At 40.0% G+C, this 21,962-nt stretch overlaps 2 protein-coding genes across 4 annotated transcripts in view; one reads left to right on the plus strand and one right to left on the minus strand.

Moving 5' to 3' along the window:
* Positions 1–4,581: 4,581 nt before the first annotated feature.
* RPL35A (ribosomal protein L35a) lies at positions 4,582–8,269 on the minus strand. 2 transcript variants are annotated; one of them, XM_046659808.1, is made up of 5 exons: positions 8,098–8,269; positions 7,313–7,357; positions 6,943–7,095; positions 5,516–5,660; positions 4,582–4,652 (listed from the first exon to the last, which is right to left on the minus strand). In XM_046659808.1, exons 1-5 carry the CDS (start codon positions 8,235–8,237, stop codon positions 4,629–4,631), a joined length of 507 nt encoding a protein of 168 aa, XP_046515764.1. In that variant the 5' UTR covers positions 8,238–8,269; the 3' UTR covers positions 4,582–4,628. The 2 variants fall into 2 exon arrangements, with proteins under 2 accessions (XP_046515764.1, XP_046515765.1); XM_046659809.1 differs by lacking the exon at positions 8,098–8,269 and adding an exon at positions 7,857–8,057.
* Positions 8,270–8,415: 146 nt separating this feature from the next.
* IQCG (IQ motif containing G) overlaps positions 8,416–21,962 on the plus strand; it is a 43,323-nt gene continuing 29,776 nt past the window's right edge. For both annotated transcript variants that reach the window (XM_046657761.1, XM_046657760.1), the window contains exons 1-5: positions 8,416–8,534; positions 12,271–12,341; positions 13,558–13,825; positions 18,502–18,737; positions 21,214–21,342. In XM_046657761.1, the coding sequence (XP_046513717.1) occupies positions 12,304–12,341; positions 13,558–13,825; positions 18,502–18,737; positions 21,214–21,342 (671 nt within the window). In that variant the 5' untranslated portion in view covers positions 8,416–8,534; positions 12,271–12,303. The remainder of the gene's footprint in view (positions 8,535–12,270; positions 12,342–13,557; positions 13,826–18,501; positions 18,738–21,213; positions 21,343–21,962) is intronic.

Genomic DNA, 21,962 nt, shown 5'->3' on the forward strand with positions numbered 1-21,962 from the left:
CGTGAGTTCGGCTGTGGGAAGATTAGTGGATGTTGACGGCAATGGGTTAGTGGTATGTGGGTCGTGTCTTTACTGAGGCAGTTTTTCAGTCTAATTGTTTTTCATGGAAAAGATATGCACCCACTAGATGCCAGGTGGCTTAGACAAGACATATAAACTGCTGAACCTTTTATGGTGTAGCTTTCTGTATAAAATGCGAATGGAATATAATTTCCATTTTTACTCTAGCCTGACTGACCAATTTTAGGCCCAGTTTTTTCTTAACTAAACTCATTTCCCATAAAATCAATGATGTGTCCTTTACTATCCAACCCCATCCCTTAACTTCTGTAAAAGCCGACTTGCAACTGCATTAACCTAGAATGAGATTGGGTGGACCCTTGCAATTAAGGAAACTACCTCCAAAACTGAGCTGTGAAGAACTATAAAAAATTGAAAACTGGGACAAATCTCCTTGTGGCACATGAAACAAAGAATTAAAACTAGGAACTGAAAGCACAGAGCTGGAATAGTCATTCAGCATGAATTCAATATTGTAAATTGCTATACTAGAAACTATAGGGGTAGGAAAGTATAGAAAATCCCCAAGAATTTACAATTCATTGGTGAAGATCATGTACTCAAATAATAAAAGGGTGGGCATTTTACAAGTGAGTAGACTCATTAGATAACGTGTCTATCATCCCACAATTAGTGGAATTTGGGATTCCAAACCAAATTTATCACTTTCAGAACATGTGCTCTTTCCACTACACGACCACAAAGAAATTGTGAATTTAAAACAAAGAAAAGCACCAGTTACCTTCAAGTTCCTAGGTCTAACAATACTGTCATCGCGGAGATAGGCTGTTTGAATGGTCTGCTAGCCATTCAAGCGCATTTGTGAAACGAGACTCCTTCAATTGTAACTTTGGCTTGAGGACTACCTTTGCACTGACCAAACCTCATTAAGGGAGCAGAAGAGCATAAGGAACCCTCTCCTCTACAAGTGCTGCATGACATCAGTGGAAAAGAGGATGAATTTGCCAGTAAGGGTTGTTTGCCACTGCACTTAAGTTATCCTAAGGATTCTGTCTTGTCTTCCCTGCTTTGTCCAAATGCCTACCACTTCTTCATCCACTCCCATTGTTCTCCTACCATCATCTATCCCACCCAGAATACCACACATTCACCGAACTCCTACAAAAGTGACAGGCCTTGGGGATTCTTTCCTCTCCTCTATATGCCTAATCCAGACTTGAATACCCATTTGCCTTTCTGGACATGTTCACAGCTGAGCATCCTCCAGCTTCCTCAAACTCATCACTTTTCCCGCCACAAAACCATCTCCTGGTTCCCCAACGTTCTAAATGCACTATTACCCAGCAACGAAAGCTAGGAACATGTTACCCTTGAAGACTCCTCTCCACAATTAATTGGCTTTAAAATTCTGTTAATGTTTATGGAGTCTGCGCTATTTCAGTGCTCAAAAATCTTGAGTTTAAAACTGCAAAGCCCGGGGCCGCCCCGTGGCTGAGTGGTTAAGTTCGCATGCTCCGCTTTGGTGGCCCAGGGTTTCACGGGTTCAGATGCTGGGTGCCGACATGGCACCACTCATCAAGCCATGCTGAGGCAGCATCCCACATGCTACAACTAGAAGGACCCACCACTAAAAAAAAAAATATACCACTATGTACCAGGGGGCTTTGGGGAGAAGAAGGAAAAAAATAAAATCTAAAAAAAAAAAAAAAAAAACAAACTGCAAAGCCTACCTGGCTTTCTCTTCCTTAAGTTTATGCCAAGTTGCTACTGAGATCTTTCTAAAATGAATTTGCTCATCCCTGTTAATCAAGTTCTTCAATGACACTTTATTACATACAAGAATAATGTCTAAAATCCTTAGTACAGTACACAAGACCTTGCAATAATCTGACATTTCTTAGTTTTCTGGACTTACATTCCAATTGTTCCCCACAAGATTTCAGTCACAGTAAATAACACAGTTGAATGGTTCCTCAAATGACTTCTTTAAGAGTAGTGATACATCTGCCTAACTGGCACAGAAAAGCAGGTACTTTTGTTTACTTTGGCTCGTTTTTTTTTTTTTAAAGATTTTATTTTTCCTTTTTCTCCCCAAAGCCCCCCCGGTACATAGTTGTGTATTTTTAGTTGTGAGTCCTTCTAGCTGTGGCATATGGGTCGCAGCCCCAGCATGGCCCAATGAGCAGTGCCATGTCCTTGCCCAGGACTCTAACCAGCCAAGCCCTGGGCCGCCAAAGCGGAGCATGCGAACTTAACCACTCGGCCTCGGGCCCAGCCCCACTTTGGCTGTTTTTTGAAGGGGGATAAATCTCACTGTAGTAGGTCTGAGATTGGCACTTTCTGCCATTGACCCTAGATTTTACAAGTTCATTATCTTTCAGGTTCTAATAACCAAATTTCACCTTGTGGTGACCTGAACACACAGAGCTAGAGAAGACAGCCTAATTGACCAATGGCCCCAAGCTGCTTCTCCTCACCCTCCACCTCGTTTGCCTTGAAGCCATACTTCCCAAGGGTTGCTGCCAGCAAAATGAGATTGGCAGTAGAAACACAAGCCCATTTCTGTGAAACATGGGACTCTTCCAACAGCAACTTTGGCTTGAGGACCACTGGACTTAGCAAACCTTAGAACTGCCACGTGCTATTAGTACGCAATCCTTTCCTACATCCTCTTCTTCTAGTCTTTCTCCCTCCCTCCCAATACATTTTTAGCATGCTGATTGTTTAGCACCTGCTTTTGAGAACCCAAATAAAAAACTGTAAAAGAGCTTTAGTTTGGCAAACTCCTTTTCCTGTTGACACTTTCCATAGAATGTCAAGATTTATTGGTTAATAAAAAAGACTAGCTGGGGCCAGCCCTGTGGCCGAGGTTAAGTTTGCAAGCTCTGCCTTGGTGGCCCAGGGTTTCGCTGGTTCGGATCCTGGGCGTGGACACGGCACCGCTCATCAAGCCACGCTGGGGCGGCATCCCACATGCCACAATTGGAAGGACCCACAACTAAAAATACACAACTATGTACCGGGGGGCTTTGGGGAGGAAAAGGAAAAATAAAATCTTAAAAAAAAAAACAAAAAAAAACCTAGCTGCTACTGCATCAAACATCTACAACCACATACTACAAACTGATACCTTGGTTCAAACTCTTATTTCAACATTCTGAGACTTAAAATATTCTGCAGCCTGGATTAGTTTCCTTTATATTATGCTAAAATATCTCAATCCTGCACTTTACTACATTAAAACAGGGAGCCAAGGAAAGCCATACCGTCCTAGCAATCTTGACCCCCACAGACATACTTTTTCTTAGGCATGTGGCATTAGTTTGACATTTTCAACTTACACATTATTCCCAGTCAAGTGTTATATACCGGAATGCTTGTCCAGTCTCAAATCCCAAAGGTATCTTATCCCTGCTTTTCTGAATGAGCTGCCAAATACCACCAACATAATCTCCATTTAACTTTCTCCCAACTACAATTTTTAACAGGTTTTTTTTTTTTAATATTTGCACCTCAGCCAGCAACCGTTGCCAATCTTCCCCTTCCTTTTTTTCCATCTTCTTCTCCCCAACCCCCCGCCCCCAGTACAGAGTTGTGTACTGTAGTTGAGTGTCTCTGGTTGTGGCAGGTGGGATGCCGCCCCAGCATGGCCCAATGAGCAGCACCATGTCTGAGCCCAGGATCCAAACCGACGAAACCCCAGGCCACCAAAGCCAAGCGCACGAACCCAACCCCTCAGCCACGGGGCAGGCCCCCCCAACTCTGATTTTTAAGTCACAAGTTTCCCAACCAGTCTATATTGAATAAATGTATACTGTTAGGAGGTCCTTTAAGAAATTGTCAAGATAATTTTGTTTCTTTCACTGACTCCCAATCTAATGAGGGCAGTTACCAGTACATTTAATAAACCTCAGTAACAAAGTTGAAATATACTGTTATGAGGAGTTAGAGATCCATTTTGATGTGGAAATCTGGAAGTTCTATGGTATGTATCTACACTGGCTAAAATTTCTGGCTTCGGTCCTTCCTTGAACATGCTGTTTCTCCATTTGTCCAAAAGCTTTTCAGAGGCTAGGTTCAAGTGCTCCATCACTACAGACCTTACAAGCTACTCCTTTCAAGTGTCCCCAGCCAGAGCTTACTTGTACCACTCCCACACCCTGTAAGGCCTTATATTAAAATACTTATATTCTGGGGCCAGCCCCATGGCCCAGTGGTTAAGTTCACACGCTCCTCTTTGGTGGCCTGGGGTTTCGCTGGTTTGGATCCCCGGCTCGGACATGGCACCGCTTATTGAGCCATGCTGAGGCAGCGTCCCACACAGCACACCCAGAGGCACTCACAACTAGAATATACAACTATATATTGGGGGGCTTTGGGGAGAAGGAAAAAAAGAAAACTTATATTCTATCCTAAAACCCTCTTATTGCCTAAATGCCTGTAATAACCATTACAGGTAGCTCTCTGGGTTCCTTATACTCTGAAAATGCCTGATGACGACACATTTGAGCACAAAGCAGCTGAATTTATGGCACAGATTTTTAAGCCATTTAAGAAAAATACAAGAAAACAAATCCATACTTTTATTTATTTACTTTTCAATAAGTTTAAATCCTTGAAGGGTACAGCATCTGGGGGAGGAAAAAAGAACACAATGTCATCATGTTACATACAAATTTACAAATGTTATTAAGTACTACAATATGGATAAATCTCCTCCCACTGCCCCATTACTCATTTCTGAAAGGCATCCAATGGCAACTTTTACCCTGGTTGGGGGGGATTGAGTTTTTATAGCCTTCAGTTTCTGGGTGAACATGCTTTGATTAAGAACCAGTACTGGGAGCACTGAAAGTCCATTTAATTTTGTTTCTTCTAATAACAGAGTAAAAACTTGCTCTGATGAGAAATCTCAACTGCTCAGCAGAGTTCAAAAAGTACCCTGGGACCTCAAGAATATGGCCATGTCTACTCTAAATGAATCCTAACTAAAGAAAACAGGAGCTATTTTAGAAAATCACAGGATCTGGAGTCAAAGACTTAGGCCAAAGTCCTGGGACCTAGAAATAAGAGCATCAGGTTTCTTCCATAAAATAAAGCTAATAACACCTCTTCTAACAAGACTGTCATGATGAAGAGATGGGAAAATATTAAGAATTATACCAGGAAAAGGTGTGTTGAATTTTTACTTTCTAGAAATTACTTCAGTGCTCAATGAACATCTTTGCCAGAAAACTGTTCATTTAAATACGATTTCCCCTCCAGGTAGCTTTAACAAAATCTGAAATCCAGCCACAAGCCATTTGAATACTTTGCCTTCACTTTCCTTCTAATGCCAAGAATCTGATGTTCCATGATACACTGACATAGTAGCCAATAATTGTGCAACATTACTGGTGACATTTTATAATCACAATAGTTCTTAGAGTCAAAGCCCAAGCCTTGAGCCGAGTTTGACTCAACTGGGTGCCATATTGCTAATAACTGTACTTACCACACGGATTCTGTGTCCAATGGCCTTCGCAGGAAGGTTACTTCGGAATTTGGCACGAACCATGCCACTGTTTCCATGAGCACGAGTTACCTTTCCCCAGATTACTCTGGTTTTGTTAGGTTTGCCACCAGGAGTCACTGTGTTGCTGATTTTAAAGAGATTTAAAAAAAGCATGAGAACCCAGGCAACCAATATAGTGTGACACAATTTCAAGGTGACCGACCTCTAGACCAGTGGCTCTCAACTCAACTGTAGTTCACTACTTTGGGGGGTTGGGAGGGGACAGGACGGGGGCATCATTTAACAAATATTTGAGTACCTATACAAATGAAATTTTTTGTAATTGTGTAAACTACAGCCATTTACAAAGCATAAATCCCTTTCAGAGGATATTCAAGTAACAAGTAAAATATATATAATGTCAGATGGTAATAGCTACAATATTGGGGGGGAAAGGGAGACAAGAAATGTGAGGATATTTGTGTGTAGGGAAAGGAAGGAATTTGCTTGCAATTTTACTTTTTTTTTGAGAAAGATTAGCCCCGAGCTAACATCTGTGCCCATCTTCCTCCACTTTATATGTGAGATGGCTACCAGTGTGGTTTGACAAGTGGTACATAGGTCCGAACCTGGGATCCAAAGCGGCGAACCCCGGGCCACACAAGTGGACTGTGCGAACTTAACCCTTGTTTGGAATTTTAAACAGTCAGGGAAGGCCTCACTGAGAAGGTAACACTGGAACAAAGACTGGAAGATAAGCGAACAGCCTGTGTTAAATATCTGAGGAAGCTGTGGCCCTGGCTTGTGGAAAGGCAGAAGATACCAAAGGGGGAATGCTGGCTGGGTTAAGAGTAGAAACAGGGAGCCCTGAATGTACAGGGGCTTAGGAGCTCCTTAATGACTTCGGCTTTTACTAAACATGATGGGGACCAGTTGGGAGTTTGAGCAATGTACAGATTATATGACTTATAATTTGAAAGATCACTCTGCTTGCAGGAGGAAAGGCGGGGCAAAGATGAAAGCATGTCCCTAGAGATCTTAACTGGTTTGGGATGGGTTTAAGAACCCAGGATTAAGAAACAATCAATGCTCGAGAGACATAACATCTTGAAGCATGTATATAAAATATAATTTCGAGGAATCAGCAAAACGAGTTAGGGTACACAAAAAGTGCTCTGAAAAACCTTAAGATCATAATACAAGGCATTGGCTCTGTCCTTGAAACAAGTAACAGCTGGAATTTTTTTTAATGCAGAAGACACCTAAATCCAACACCACCCAGAGGAGTAACATCCTTCTATGACCTACCAAGACCCCAAGTAGAAGCTACAACAGTACCAATTAGTTTACCAACATCTTTTGTTTATTCTTCTTTGAATAGGAAAATGAGACAAAATTCAAAAAGCATGAGAAGACTATAAACTTACTTCTTTGCTTTGTACACATAAGCACATCGCTTGCCTAGATAGAATTCAGTTTCATCTCGAGCATAAACACCTTCAATTTTAAGAAGGGCCGTGTGCTCCCTCTGGTTCCGGAGACCCCGCTTATAGCCAGCAAAAATGGCCTTGGACCACAGCCTACGACACAAAACACACGTCAGCCATAAGCTCTTAAAAGATCTCGTTTAACTTCAACAAACCACCAGTGCGAACTGACTTGTAATGACACCTACCCAAAAGTCACCTACAGCAAACACCTTCTTCTTTCCCCAACAGTTTTAAGCTTACATTTAGCTTCATGCCCCATAAACAAAAAAAACTCCAAGTACAAAGCAGTGATATTTAAAACGCGTACCTTCCAGACATACTGGTCGTTTTAGAAGTCCTGTCTCCGGCAGGCCTTAAAACAAACAGAATCAGTTTAAAATCTTGCAAGGCCCGTTTCCCACCTAGTCCCCTCTCGTTTCTTAAACCTGTCACAGGCAAATTCCTTTTTGATCAGCATTTCACGTTAAGAGTGTGGGGAGACGTAATGATGCCACAACACCTACATGAAGCGCGGTCTGGCAAGACACCCCAACCTCAGAGAATGCCTGACACCTAGGCAAACTCCAAAATGATGACGAAAATACGTGTCAAGACTCCAAAAGAAATTAACTCTTAGAAACTCCAAAAGGAAGCCCTAAGAAAACTCATGCCACGATCAACAGAAAGAAATGAAGACCAAGGAGTCAGAGAATCATGCAGAAACAAGACTTTTAAGCAGTGAATGGGGGGAAAAAAGCTGAGGAAAGGGGAGAGTGTAGTGAGCCAGATTCGGAGTACGAGCAAAGAGAAAAAGAACCCAGACTTTAGGAGGCACTGCCTCAAAAAAGGGACTGCAGACGGACAAAGTGCACCTATTCCACTCCGCTAGGGTCCAGGAAGCAACTCCGACCACGGGAGCACCCGTTCTCCGGGCGTCAGGGGACCAGCACCATCAGTCCCACATCTCCTCCATCCTGTCCTCTCTCTTGCTGGAATCCACAGAAATCATTGACTGGCAGGGCCTCCGAGCCGCACCAGGGCCTCGCGGACGCATACGATTGAGCCCATCCCAGTTATTTGCCCCCAAACTTCAACAGCAGGAGCTTCCCTCACCTCCACAGCCTCCAAGATGGCGGAAAGAGAAAGTCGAGGCCCGGTCGTGTGGCCTTGTGGGATAAACATTGCTCCGCCCCCAGTTTAGGCGTCTTCCGCGACCGCCCAAAAAATAAAAAATAGGCCTCAGAAATCGTCATCTGACTGAAACAAGCCACATTTAAAAACACTCTTAAAATTCTTTCCCTAAGTCGTTCTATCTTTGTAAGCTGCAACATATATTACTTTGGAACAGAGGAAGGCAACGTGGTAGCCAGCTAAAGGGTGAGAAAAGGTCCTCCAGGCTGACCGTTGCCATAGAAACACCTTAGCGTGGTCCCTGGGTTGTCGGGCGCTGTAGCTGCAGAAAGGAAGCCCGAGGGCTTGCTGTCCCTCGGTGTCGAGTACCCCAGATTTGATTCGCCAACAAGGGGGTATCTTTCCCTCTTACCACACAGGTAAGAGGCGAACAGAGATTCTCGGAAGAGAAAGGCCGGGAGCACGAAAGCAGGAGGAGCTCTTCCTTCTTTTCTTTCTTTCTTTCTTTTTTTTTTTTTGTACTCCTTTCCTTCTTCTACTTTGTCGTTTTCAAGAAATGACTTAAGTTCTTACCTCCATCCTTCTTTTTGACCCCGACGGTGAAGAGGACTGCCCTGAAAAGACTTTACTGCCTTTTAAGAAGAACTCATTCTGCTGCCCCCACCAACTTGGGGGCGCCAAGCCCCGTGCCCACACATAGTAGGTCTTCAGTAAATACTTGTAGACTAGAATAAGATAGATTAGTGGACATCAGAGATTTACATTTCCTAATTATTGCACATTTATTTGGGTTCCCCTATGGGTTCATTCATTTTTTTCAACAAACAGTTTATTGAATGACTGCCACGTACCAAGCTTTGTTCTTAGCTCGAAGGATACTGCAGTAAACAAAACAACAGGAATCTCTCGCCTCATAGAGCTTACATCTTAGTACGGGGAGCAAGATAATAAGCAAGTAAATGGCACATTAGAAGGCGATGTGAGAAAAACTTTCTCAATGGAGAAAAATTCAGCAGGGAGGCTTCTGTAAAGGAGGCTTTTACTCTGAGACCGGGAGCCGTTTGAGGCTTCTGTACAGAGGAGTGACTCAGTCTGACTTCTGTTTTAACAGGGTCACTGTGTGGAGGGTGAAGGAAAGCAAGAGCACCAGCAGGAAGATCAATTAGAAGGCTGTTATAATGACCCTGATGAGAGATTATGGTGTGTAGACAGGGGTGACGAAATTCTGAATATATTTTCAATGTAATGCTGACAGGATTTGCTGATGGATAAGGAATCAGAGAGGGAAGAGAAAAGGATGACTCCAAAGTTTTATGAAATAGATGTACATAAATCGTATTTAAAATCAGATCCTCTCTTAAATACATCAAGAAAGAGTTTATGTACCATAGAGCCCACTCCCCTATCCAATGTTCTGTGTCCCAGAAATATACTAGAAATCCCATTAGTAGAGAATGTACTAGAAATCCCACTATTAAATGTGCTAGAAATCCAAATGTAAGTACTCTTGGGAAGAATAACACATTAAGTGTGAGTTTCATTCCTTTGTTCATTCGTTCATTCATTCTACAAATACTTATTTGAGCACAGTGCCTGAAATTTAGGATACAATAGTGAGCATTCTTGTCATGATTCCAGTTCTCAGGGAACTTAACAGTCTAGTGGGGGAAACTGACATAAACATGACAATTGTGAAGAAAGCTGTCTAAAAATAAGAGTGCAATCAGTGCTTGAACAGAGGAATCCTGATCCAACCTGATGAGTCGGTGGGAAAGTGTCACTTGCAGAAGTGTCATTTAAGGCATTTTCAAACTTCAGGTGTTGGCCCATTAGTAGATCATGATTATAATACTTTTTTAAGCAAAATATGATAGAATCAAAAATAGAATGTTTCGCACGTTAAGGGTAAGTTGTTTTATGAAACTTGTTTCAGTGATTTGTATGTATGTATATTCATATATATGCAATATGTAAAAATGTATGTGTGTCATTGTATCAGTCAGTGTTGCCCCGGAAGGAAATGGTTGGCAGAGATGAATATTTAATAAAGGATCTGCTTACAAAGGTGTAGGCAGGAGTGAAACTATAAGAAATGATGCAGGGGCTGGCCCTGTGGCTGAGTAGTTAAGTTTGCATGCTCCACTTTGGTGACCCGGAGTTTGTGGATTTGGATCTCGATCATGGACCTACACACCACTCATCATGCCATGCTGTGGCGGCGTCCCACATTCTAGAAGAACTAGAATGAACTGCAACAAGGATATGCAGCTGTGTCCTGGGGTTTTGGGGAGGGAAAAAAGTTAAAAAAAGAGGAAGATTGGCAACAGATATTAGCTCAGGGCCAATCTTCCTCACCAAAAAAAGCATACCTTTAAAATATCTTTTTAAAAAGAGAGGTGATGCAGTTTCCAGGGATATGAGGAAGAAGTAGTTACCTGATTCCCAAGAGAGAGCAAGATGGAGAGGCTTGCCTGACAGGAGCTTTGGCCTTTGATAGAGAAACATAGCCAACCACTGGTGACCTGGCACAGGTGGAGCTGGGAGAATAAATATCTGACCTCACTCTCCTACAGTTTGTACCTCTCTCTGGAATCTTCTGTTGATGCACTCCATATGGGTCAGCCTCTCAGGGCACAGAAAATGGTGGAGATTCGATCTAGAGGGGCAAATGGAAGATAGCTGCAAAATGCCACTGATTTCAGCTCGTGCTTAATAGATCACTTGGACTTTATAAGGTGAAGAGGTGAGGGGAAGAGTGGTTCACATTGAAGGACTAGCATCAGCAAAGACCCTGAGTTGGAAGGGAGTGTGATTCCATAGAAGAACTGAAAGAAGCCCACTGAGGCTGGAGCCATGAGAGCAAGAAAAGGGCAGTACCAGATGGATCTGGAGAGGAACGGAGGGGGCCAGATCATGCAGGCTTTATGGGCCAAGTTAAGAGTTTTAGTTTTTGTCCTAAGGCAATGGGAAACCATTGAAGGCTTCTAAGGAGAGATATGATCAGATTTTCAATTTTAAAAGATCAATCTTTCATTTTAAAAAGATCACTTCCACTTCGGAGGCCAATGGAGTAGTTCAAGGAAGAAACAACAGTTAGGTCCAGGATGGTGTCAGGGGATATGGAAACAGAAGGTAAAATCCACAGGACTTGGTGATGGTTTGGAGTGAGGGGATGCTGACTCAAGATGAAGGAGGAAGCAGGAGTGACTCCTGGGTTTCTAGCATTCAGCAATAAGGAGCCGGAACAGCATGAAAGCACTGGGTACTGCATAAGCATACCCCTACCTTACCTCTGGGAAGCACATTTACCTATGCCCCAAGCCTAAAAAATGGAGAAATAAACAACACAACGAGAACAAAATCTTCTTAACACCACACTATTTCCTCCTAAGACTGCTGTTGCACCAGAAAATTTGGCTAGTTTTGAGTGTCTTTTTTTCAGTTAACATAAAGATTCTGTTTTATATGTTTGAATTTTTGCATATGAGATTTTTGTTGCATGAGATATGCTTGTACCACCCTTCTCAGGATCACTTTATTGTGGATAAAATCACACTAGAAACTTTCCATTCACTATGTATTCAGTATAGAGCAAAATTCTCCATAGGGTGTTTCTCATTGTAAAGCTCATTTAAGCCGAAAGGACTTTGGTTTACGAGGAGGGGTAACATCTTGATAGCAATTTTAAGCTGATTTTCAGGATAAATACAGTTTTTCTAAGTGTGATCTCAAGTAGTCTTCTAAGTCCAGGTGCAATAAATTTTGTTATTTGGTAGATGTGGGGAATGGAGTGATCTGATTAAATATTTTAGTAATCAGAATAGTGGAAAAGTACATCTCTTATATAGAGATTGCTAATTAAAAATCAGAATACAATTTTAAAAATATGAAAACCATGTTGAATAATAATTTACCTTAAGAAGAGACTCAAAGGATGCATTTGTCTGCCAGTAATTAAGCTGACTACTTGATAGACCTGCACCACGTGATGTCAGTGGTTCTTCCCTCTCTGGGACTGCTCTAATAAACACAAAGAAGGGATAAGCCACAGCTCTTGTAATTCTTTAATTTTCTCTTAATGAAAGGGCATAGAAATAACTTAAATGTCATTCAACACTCCCTTAAACTAATCTCAATGTTTTCTTCCCATTTTAGGTAACTGCATTTTTGTGAAATTATAATTGTACCATGGATGTTAACAAAACTAGCTCAAGAAGAATGGAACAGTATGTTCAAAATTTCCAATTTATTTTGTGTGTGTGCATATATATATATACATATATAAATTATATCTTATGTTAAATTTCTGTGTATTATGTATCTATTGCTGTGTAACAGATTGCCCCAAAGCTTGGTGACTTAAAATATAAAATTTTGAGGCCGGCCCCGGCCTGGTGGCGCAGTGGTTAAGTGCACACGTTCCACTTCAGCGGCCCAGGGTTTGCCGGTTCAGATCCCTGGTGCAGACATGGCACCGCTTGACAAGCCATGCTGTGGTAGGAGTCCCACATATAAAGGAGAGGAAGATGGGCACGGATGTTAGCTCAGGGCCAGTCTTCCTCAGTGAAAAGAGGAGGATTGGCAGCAGTTAGTTCAGGGCTAATCTTCCTCAAAAAAATAAATAAATAAAATAAATAAATAAAATTTTATGATTTCATACAATTTCTGTGGGTCAGGAATTTGAGAACAGCTTAGCTGGATGGTTCTGACTTGGGGTTTCTCATAAGGTTCAAGTTGGCCAGGGCTACAGTCATCTGAAGACTTGGCTCGGGCTGGAGGATCCACTTCTAAGATGGCTCATTTACTGAGCTGGCAGGTTGATGTTGACTGTTGGCAAGAGGCCTTAATTCCTCACCTTCATGAACTTCTCCCCAGGCTGCTTAAGTGTCCTCATGATCAGGCAGCTGGTTTCCCATAGAGTGAGAGAGAGGAGAGAGCAGGGAGAAGCTGCAATGTCTTCTATCACCTAGCTTTGGAACCCACAATATCCTTTTGGTTACATAGGTTAAGTAGTCCTATTCACTTTGGGGGAGACTGCAAAAGGGTATGACTACAAGAAGGTGAGAATCCTATGGACCACTTTGGAGACTGGCTACCACATTCTGTCTTTCACTAATCATCAGATACTTTTGGTTCTCATCTAAAGATGTTGCTAGAAAAAAAGTTAGTTTTGGCTCAATTCAAATTGGTTAAGCATAGCCAAATAGCATGGACTACATATCTTTATTAAACAGTAAGTTGCTTGACTTTGGTTGATCAAAATGTTGCTAGGAGGTATTTAACAGAATCACATACAAACTCTGACTTTTCTTCTTTATCTTGGTTATATTATATGACAATATGGATTTCCCAGGAGCCAATCTACGTGACGCCTGTGCTTTTGAGTTTAAGTAATTTTTAAACATTTGGTGGCTGATTTATTTTTCTTTCTTCTTTCTTTAGAGACAGACTGGAATCCTCAAATCTTCCTCCAAAAGTTTGGCATTCTGAGGTGACAATGTCAGTGACAGGTGAAGCACCTAGGGCTGTGGAAGAAGAAAAAGAAACAGGCAAAGGAACCGATGTAGAAGTCATCCCGGAAATCACAGAGCCACTCTTCATTCTAGATGTGCTGAGAATCTCTGCAGTTCTGGAGGATACCATAGACCAGCTTTCTATTCTGAACTATATCATGCCAGTTCAGTATGAAAGAGAAATAAGCAGCGACACGGTATATAGACTCACCATTATTTAATTTTTGCTTTTTCTTTTTCCATCATTTACAGTACTTATGCCATTAAATTTAACATGAGAAGTAGCATCTTTGTCTCAGATAAAGGACTATAATAATTACCTGAGCTATGTACTCAGTTGATGGACTGACATAGACACAGCTCAAGGTACATTACCAGTCAGAATATCCTTTTCTTCCATTAAATTGGCATTACTCAAAAAGGTCTAACATGCCACAACTAGAAGCACCTGCAACTAAGATATACAACTATGTATCAGGGGGGATTTGGGGAGATAAAGCAGAAAAAAAAAAAAAAAGATTGGCAACAGTTGTTAGCTCAGGTGCCAATCTTTAAGGAAAAAAAAAAAGGAAAAAAAGGCCTATAGTTAAGTCAGTATAAATATAGGATATATACGGAGATCAGGCGAATTGCAGAGGTGTCCCATCTATCTTATATTTCTCAGCTGCTAAAAGGTAACTGAACACTAGGTGCCGGAGATTCAGCTGGACCCTCTGGACACGGCCTTAATCTAAAATGACTTTGTTGTCATTGCTGAATATGTTGCAACCTGCCTTTCTGAATATCCAGCCACATCATTGTGTTAGCCATTACATTTTTAGTGATATTATGGGCTCCTCCTTAAAGCACTATGGAGTTATCAAAAAACTCAACTTGGTAGTAAGCAAAATCTTTATAAGTTCTTAAGCTCTTGTAAATTTTAATAACTTAGGTTGTAGATATAAAATAGAAACTATTTTTTAAATTGCAGTAACATTGGTTTATAACATTATATAGATTTCAGGTGTACATCATTATATATTTCGATTTCTGTGTAGATTACATCAAGTTCACCACACAGAAACAATTTATAAATAGAAATACATGTTCATTAAGTTTAGCAAAATTACATTGTATAATTTGTACAGAATATATTCTTATTTTTGATTCTATGACAAATGAAAATTGCTACATAAATGAGAGGGTAAATTGCTTCCCGTGTCTTTTTTTTTTCCTTCTTCCTCTCCCCAAAGGCCCCCAGTACATAGTTGTATAAGTGCCTCTGGTTGTGCTATGTGGGACACCACTTCAGCATGGCCTGATGAGTGGTGCCATGTCCGTGCCCAGGATCCGAACCAGTGAAACCCTGGGCTGCTGAAGCGGAGCGCGCAAACTCAACCACTCGGCCATGGGGCCAGCCCCTGCTTCCCATGTCTAACAGAAAAGAAGTCCATATATATTGTGACTAGATATTAAATTTCCCTTTAATTACCCCTTGCAATTTTTAAATTATTATTATTTATATCTATCTATATATATAGTCTGCATTTGTAAAACTTTTGTTGAAGTTTAAAAGTTTATACAAGATTTTAATGGAACACTGGATTTGGAGTCAGAAGACCTTTGTCGTTTAGTTGTGTGCAATAAGCAATTCATTTCACTTTCTTGGTCTTAGTTTTCTCATTTGTAAAATGTGATGAAGTTTTAACTCCATATGATCCATATGGTTCCTTCCAATGATAGCATTCTTTGAGTTCTGGGATAGTTTTAAAATGATATTAATGGGTATTATGGGAATTTTATAACAAATTAACTTCCTTATCAATTTATGAAAGGCAAAGAGATTGGAACCCCAAGAACTAAGCCTTTCAATGCATTTAAAATAAGAGTCTGATTCATAAAATAAGCTAGTTAATAAATAGTACAGAAGAAACTAGTGTTTCCTTCCTATTTATTGTCTCCTTCAATAAGAATCAAAAATGAAAAGAGAAGATATTCAGTTAACACAATGAAGTCTTATCATGATACTTATCAATACTTGCTGTCAGGCTTAAAAAAGGGTAATTTGCCATCATAGAAAGTCAAGAGAGAAGAATCTCAAATTAAAAAAGCATTCAGCAGTGATCACCACTCCAGTAAATAAAAGAATGAAACTTTTGCACTATTTTATTCTGGTTTATGATAATGATGTTCACTCACAAAATTTTGTGACTTAACAGAGGCCTTGCTTTTGATTTTATAGTAATATAAATAACAAAGGCTTGCACTCTTATCTTCATTCATAGCAGCTTAAAAGCCCCTTTCTCAATGTTAGTTCCATAGCTTTTAAAAATTGTAAATCTCTTAATTTTCTGCTTTTTACATCATAATACTATAGTTGTTCCAACTCATGAATTTTACAATGCCATCGCCCTAAAGGGCATAGGATATATATTTTAAAATCTTAATATGTATGTGAATGTCTTCTTTCTCCAAAACCTTTACATTGTTTAGCCTTATAACAACCTTAGGATGAAAGGTTAGCATTACCCCTCTTTTATAGCCATTTTTATAGCAAAGGATATCTCCAAGTGGATTTTCGTTTATCAGAATCACGGAATGGAATGATGAAAAATGTTCTAATATACCACATTCTATCAGAAGTGGGAGTAATTAGACCACAATTTGGCAAGAGCTCCCCCCCAGGGAATACTGTTTTTCTTATCTTTTCCCTTAGGGTCTAATGCCTTACCTTGTACATAGCATGTGCTATATAAAAATCTGTTAAGGGACTAAAACATTTAGCTGGTTTCTTTAAGTTCTCTTCTTTTTTTTTTTTTTTTTTTTAAAGATTTTATTTTTTTCCTTTTTCTCCCCAAAGCCCCCCGGTACATAGTTGTATATTCTTCGTTGTGGGTCCTTCTAGTTGTGGCATGTGGGACGCTGCCTCAGCGTGGTTTGATGAGCAGTGCCATGTCCGCGCCCAGGATTCGAACCAACGAAACACTGGGCCGCCTGCAGCGGAGCGTGCTAACTTAACCACTCGGCCACGGAGCCAGCCCCCTTTAAGTTCTCTTCTTTAAAAATTTATATTTATTTGCAGTAATCAGTATATCGGGCTGCTTGACATGTTTGCTTCCTTTTCGAGATGCTCAAGCTGAAAGGTAGAGGAAAAATGGTTAGGGAAACCAGAAAAATGGAGCTTCCTAGGCCTTACATTTTCGCCTTCCCTCCCTAGACAAAATCCAAAATAACAACCATCCATATACTTAAGGTTTTCCTTATGTCCAAATAAGTTTCAATTCAATTGTTGAAATTCTATGGCTTCTATTCTCTTTGTAATCAGTCATATCAATTTTAATTTAAAGGAGTATTTTACAATTTAATTCTTAAGGCAGTATTTTGTTTTACTTTCCTGTATATGTTTTCCTCCGATCTGAATTTTTGCTTATTGTTGATACAAAGAAAAATGCTGTTGAGTCTGTATTTAGTATGCTTTCAAGGATAGTTTTTTGTTTTTTTTTTAAGATCATCTTTATTTTTTTTTTCTGCTTTTTCTCCCCAAATCCCCCAGTACCTAGTTGTATATTTTAGTTGTGAGTCCTTCTAGTTGTGGCATGTGGGATGCTGCCTCAGCATGGCCTGAGGCGCAGTGCCATGTCCACCCCTGGGATTCAAACCAGCAAAACCCTGGGCTGCTGAAACGGAGTGTGGGAACTTAAACACTCCGCCCCTGGGGCCAGCCCCCAAGGATAGTTTTTTAACATTTCTGGGCTAGTTGAAGTTTACCTAAGAAAGCCCTAGGTTTTATGTATCAATCTGCACATAAACCTTTCTTCCGTGCATGGGATCAGCACAAGAATTTAAGTAGTCATAATAAACACAGAACTTCCATAGTTCTGTATACTGTTCTAAATTTATGTATCTTAATTTATTTAATCCTCATAATAACTCTTTGAGGGCAGGTACTATTATCCCTCTCTTACCAATGGGAGAATGGAGGCATAGAGATGTTAAATAGCTGCCTTAAGTCAGTGCAGTTTAGTAAGAGATCAAGCTGGGATTCAAACAAGGAAGTCTGAGTTCACAGTCCATATGCATAATCGTTATGTTATATGGCCTCCCAATAGCTCAAGCTTTTAGCCACAGATTACATAGGAATTATCAATTGAAAGACATATGCTGTTCCTATGGTGATGCTTACCCCTTAGTATCCAAGTTTGGGTCTGAAAAATAAAATTATTTTGGCTTTTCCCCACATAACCTTTGAAAACAATACCACACCAGTAAATATACTATCAACAAAAAAAAGGGGAGAAGATGAGAGGAGGGAGAAGAAAATCAATCAATCAATCAATCAATCAATATACTGTCAACTTCTCTCTGGTGCGATTCTCCTTTCATTATATTTCAAATTCATATGTTCAATGAACATTTGAGTCTCTGCTGTACTCTAGGCATCGTCCTAAACAATGAGACTGTAAAGATGGCCACATTTATTATCCAGTCTTGTTCCAAAAAGAATTTGAGGTGAACCAAGATCTCTAAGACACTGTCCCTTCCCTCATAGAATTTGCAATCTAATGGAGATATTTATACAAATGGTGACAATATGGTAAATGTCTGTAATAAAGATATTTCACAAAGAACTTTACCTTTGATCATCGTCTTAGAGTTCAGCAGGTGGTAAGTCGGGGAATGACAGAGAGGGAATATTATCTAAAGGCAGGAAGACACAAAACAGCAGGGCACGTGGTTTGGTGTGGCTGAAGAAAAAGAAGACTCTCCCACTTGTAGTACAAGGCACGAGTGGGAAAAGATGGGGTTGAAAAATGTGGGCAGAGGCTCTTGTATAGCATTGTTTCTTTACTCTTTGAAAATCTGTCTTACGTAAAACATCATTTATTGTTTTTAGAAGCAAAACAAAGAAAAGAGTTTAGAAGGAAAACGCTTAGAAAAGCTTTCAATGGTCTCAAGAACCTCGAAAATATCCAATCTATTCTTACCTAAAGAAGAATTCCGGTTCTCAGAAGTCAGACAAGAAGGCCAATTTGCCAATGAGTTTAACAAAGTGCAAGATCTTGTCTTCAAAAAACCTACAAGGCAGGCCGTAATGACTTCAGAGACACTGAAGAAAATTCAGATTGATAGGTAAGGAAAAAAGCATATTTGGAAATGTAATAATATATCTACAGATGGATGAAGAAGGGGTACAAGTGTGGCTAACTGCTCTCTTCTCTTACAGATTGGTCATTATAGCCAGAGTGACTGCTGATGTCAGGATTAGCTAAAGACTGCCCAGAGGAAGTGTGGTATAATTGACAGTATGGTGGCTCGATGATCTTGGTCAAGTTATTGAGCCTTTGTTTCCAATTTATAAAAATGAGAATAATGATAGCAACCTTGCAACATTAGTGTGAGGATGAGAAATAAGGCTCCAGCCCAGTGCCTGACCCAAAGTGGTAGCCCTTGTGATGCTATTTCCCTTAATAAGAGACAGACACCATCAAGCTAGCCAAATTTTAAGCTGTATTTTAATTACGAAGGTTTCTTAAAGGCAGTCTCAATTTCCATTGTCTCGTTATTCAGTTTTTTGTTGTCAACTGGCTTACTGACAAAGAAGCCTATTAAGTTTAAAAGAGGGCATAACATTATGATAAGGGTTTTTTGATAAATGAGAGTTGATAGCAATTACCAAGGGCCACTAGCCAAATCTGGCCTATGGTCTATTTTTGAAAATAAATTTATTGGAGTACAGCATTGCCCATTTGTTTACATGTGGTCTGTGGGTGCTTTCATGCTACAACAGCAGAGTTGAGTAGTTGTAACAAAGAATTTATGGCCTGCAAAGCCAAAAATATTTACTATTTGTCACTTTACAGGACAAATTTGCTGAGCCCTGCATTAGACCCTCACAGGAAGGGTAATGTCTCTTGCTAAAATCAGTCTGTCCCAGATTTGCATACATGACAGAGAGGTGTTCTGCTTATAACCTGCCCAACCTCGTTCATGTCCTTGGTGTGATGGCATATATCTTTTCCATCAGTTTCCTGACTTCAGTACACTTAACTTTTCTTCTTAATATAGTTACTGAATCTTTTTGTGTGAACTACTGTTAATAAATTATGTATAAAATACTAAGTGTAATTCTTACTGATCTATATCAAAACATTGAACAGCAGATTTTAAAAGTCTCTACCTAGGAGACTGTTATAAAGAGCAATGGACTAGGAATCAGGAAGCCTGGATCACATAGTTTTGGCTCTTTCTCAAACTGGCTGTGTGATCTTGGGCAGGTCATTTAACCTTCCTGAGCCTGGGTGTGCTCATCTCTAAAATGTGAGGGGTTTATTAGTTCTTTTTTAAAAAAAATTTTAAATGATTTAATTTTTTCAAAATTATGAAATATTTCAACAATGCAGAAAAGTATAAAGAATAAAATAATGAGTACTTATGTATGTCACCACCAAATCTTAACATTTTACCACGATTGTGTTTGAGGTTTTTTTGAAAAAAATAAAATACTTCAGATATAATTGAAGCCTCTGATCCTAGTCCCCTCACTTTTCCCCCAAAGATAAACTCTCCCCTGAATTTGGTGTTTTTTATTCTGTTGCATATTATGATACTTATATTGTGTATACATGTGTTTTATTTAAACGATACGTATAGTTTTACATGTTTCTAAATGTTGTATACATATTATCATACTGTATATTCAGTGTTTGTTAGTCCTTGGTATGTAAATTTTTTCAGGTTAAGGAAGTTCTCTTTTATTTCTACTTTGCTAAGAGTGTTTCTTATTTGTTTTTTTGTTGTTGTTGTTGTTGTTTTTCTTTAAAGATTGGCACCTCAACTAACATCTGTTGCCAATCTTTTTTTTTCTTCTTCTTCCCAAAGCCACCCAGTACGTAGTTGTATATTCTAGTTGTGAGTGCCTCTGGTTGTGCTATGTGGGATGCTGCCTCGTGGGTTGATGAGTGGTACTAGGTCCACGCCCAGGATCCAAACCGGTGAAACCCTGGGCCGCTGAAGTGGAGTGTGTGAACTTAACCGCTTGGCCGCAGGGCTGGCCCCTGTTATTTGTTTTTGTTTTTGTTTTTTTTTTTAAAGATTGGCACCTGGGCTAACAACTGTGGCCAATCTTCTTCTTTTTTTTTTTCTGCTTTATCTCCCCAAACCCCCCTGTACACAGTTGTATATCTTAGTTGCATGTCCTTCTAGTTGTGGGATGTGGGATGCCGCCTCAGCGTAGCCTGACGAGTGGTGCCATGTCCGCGCCCAGGATCCGAACCCTGGGCCGCCGCAGTGGAGCGCGCGAACTTAACCACTCGACCACGGAGCCGGCCCCTGTTACTTGTTTTTAAATGAAGAGTAGGTGTTGAATTTTGCCAGATGTCTTTTCTGCATCTGTTGCATTGATTGTATAGTTTTTCTCCTTTTGCCTTTATTAATGTGATGAATTCTACTAATAGATTTCTAATACTAAACTATTCTTGCATTCCCGGAATTATTCCGACTTAGTTATGATGTTCCTTCTGGGTTTAACTTGTGTGACTTCTGTAGTCCTTTGTGAACGTAGGGAAATATATCTTATTGACTCCTCTTTTTGTGTTTCTTCTTCCAGGCAGTTTTTCACTGACATAATTACAGACACCATGCAGGAGCTGGAAAAGTCAGGCACTTTCAACACTCTCCTGAACGCTTTGAGGAAAGAGAGGGAAAACAAAATGCATTTCTATGATATCATTGCCAGGTCAGAGTAATCTTAGATTTATTTGCTTTGTTGTATTTTAAAGTGCTGGAACACTCTTACCAGGAGACCTTGATTCTAAAGTAAATGAAATTTGTGCTTTCCAGGGAAGATAACCAGACGTCAGAAATTTGGGTCCTATTCCTGGTTCGGCTGGGACAATAATTCAGATTTCTGGACTTCGGTTATCTGTATCTACAATATATCAAGAATATTCTTCCTCTCCTACAGTAGTTTTTCTTAGGGCTGACTCCACTGAAAATCCCTGAACAATAACAAGTGATAATAAAAAGGATACCAAGGGAAGTTTTCTTTTCCAGAGCCTTTCAACTAATTTCAAAGATTTTCATACCTTAAGAAATTCAACACAATCAGAATGCTTTGGGACCAAGATAAAATTCTCTTTATATAAGCCCTGAGTAGTCAGAATGAGAAAGTATTTATCTTGTCTGCATAGGTAGAATTGTTTTTCCTTGAGTTTCTTTCTCTTCCTTTGTTTCTTAGTTTTGGTAATGGATTCTGTACTAGACTTACTGTGAAATTAGATTAATTAATAGACGTAAAGCACTTAGGATGGTTGCTGGCGCACAGTAAGTGCCTGATAACAATAACAGCTACTGCTA

The sequence above is a fragment of the Equus quagga genome, chromosome 4, assembly GCF_021613505.1.
Source record: "Equus quagga isolate Etosha38 chromosome 4, UCLA_HA_Equagga_1.0, whole genome shotgun sequence".
NCBI classification, from domain to species: Eukaryota; Metazoa; Chordata; class Mammalia; order Perissodactyla; family Equidae; genus Equus; species Equus quagga.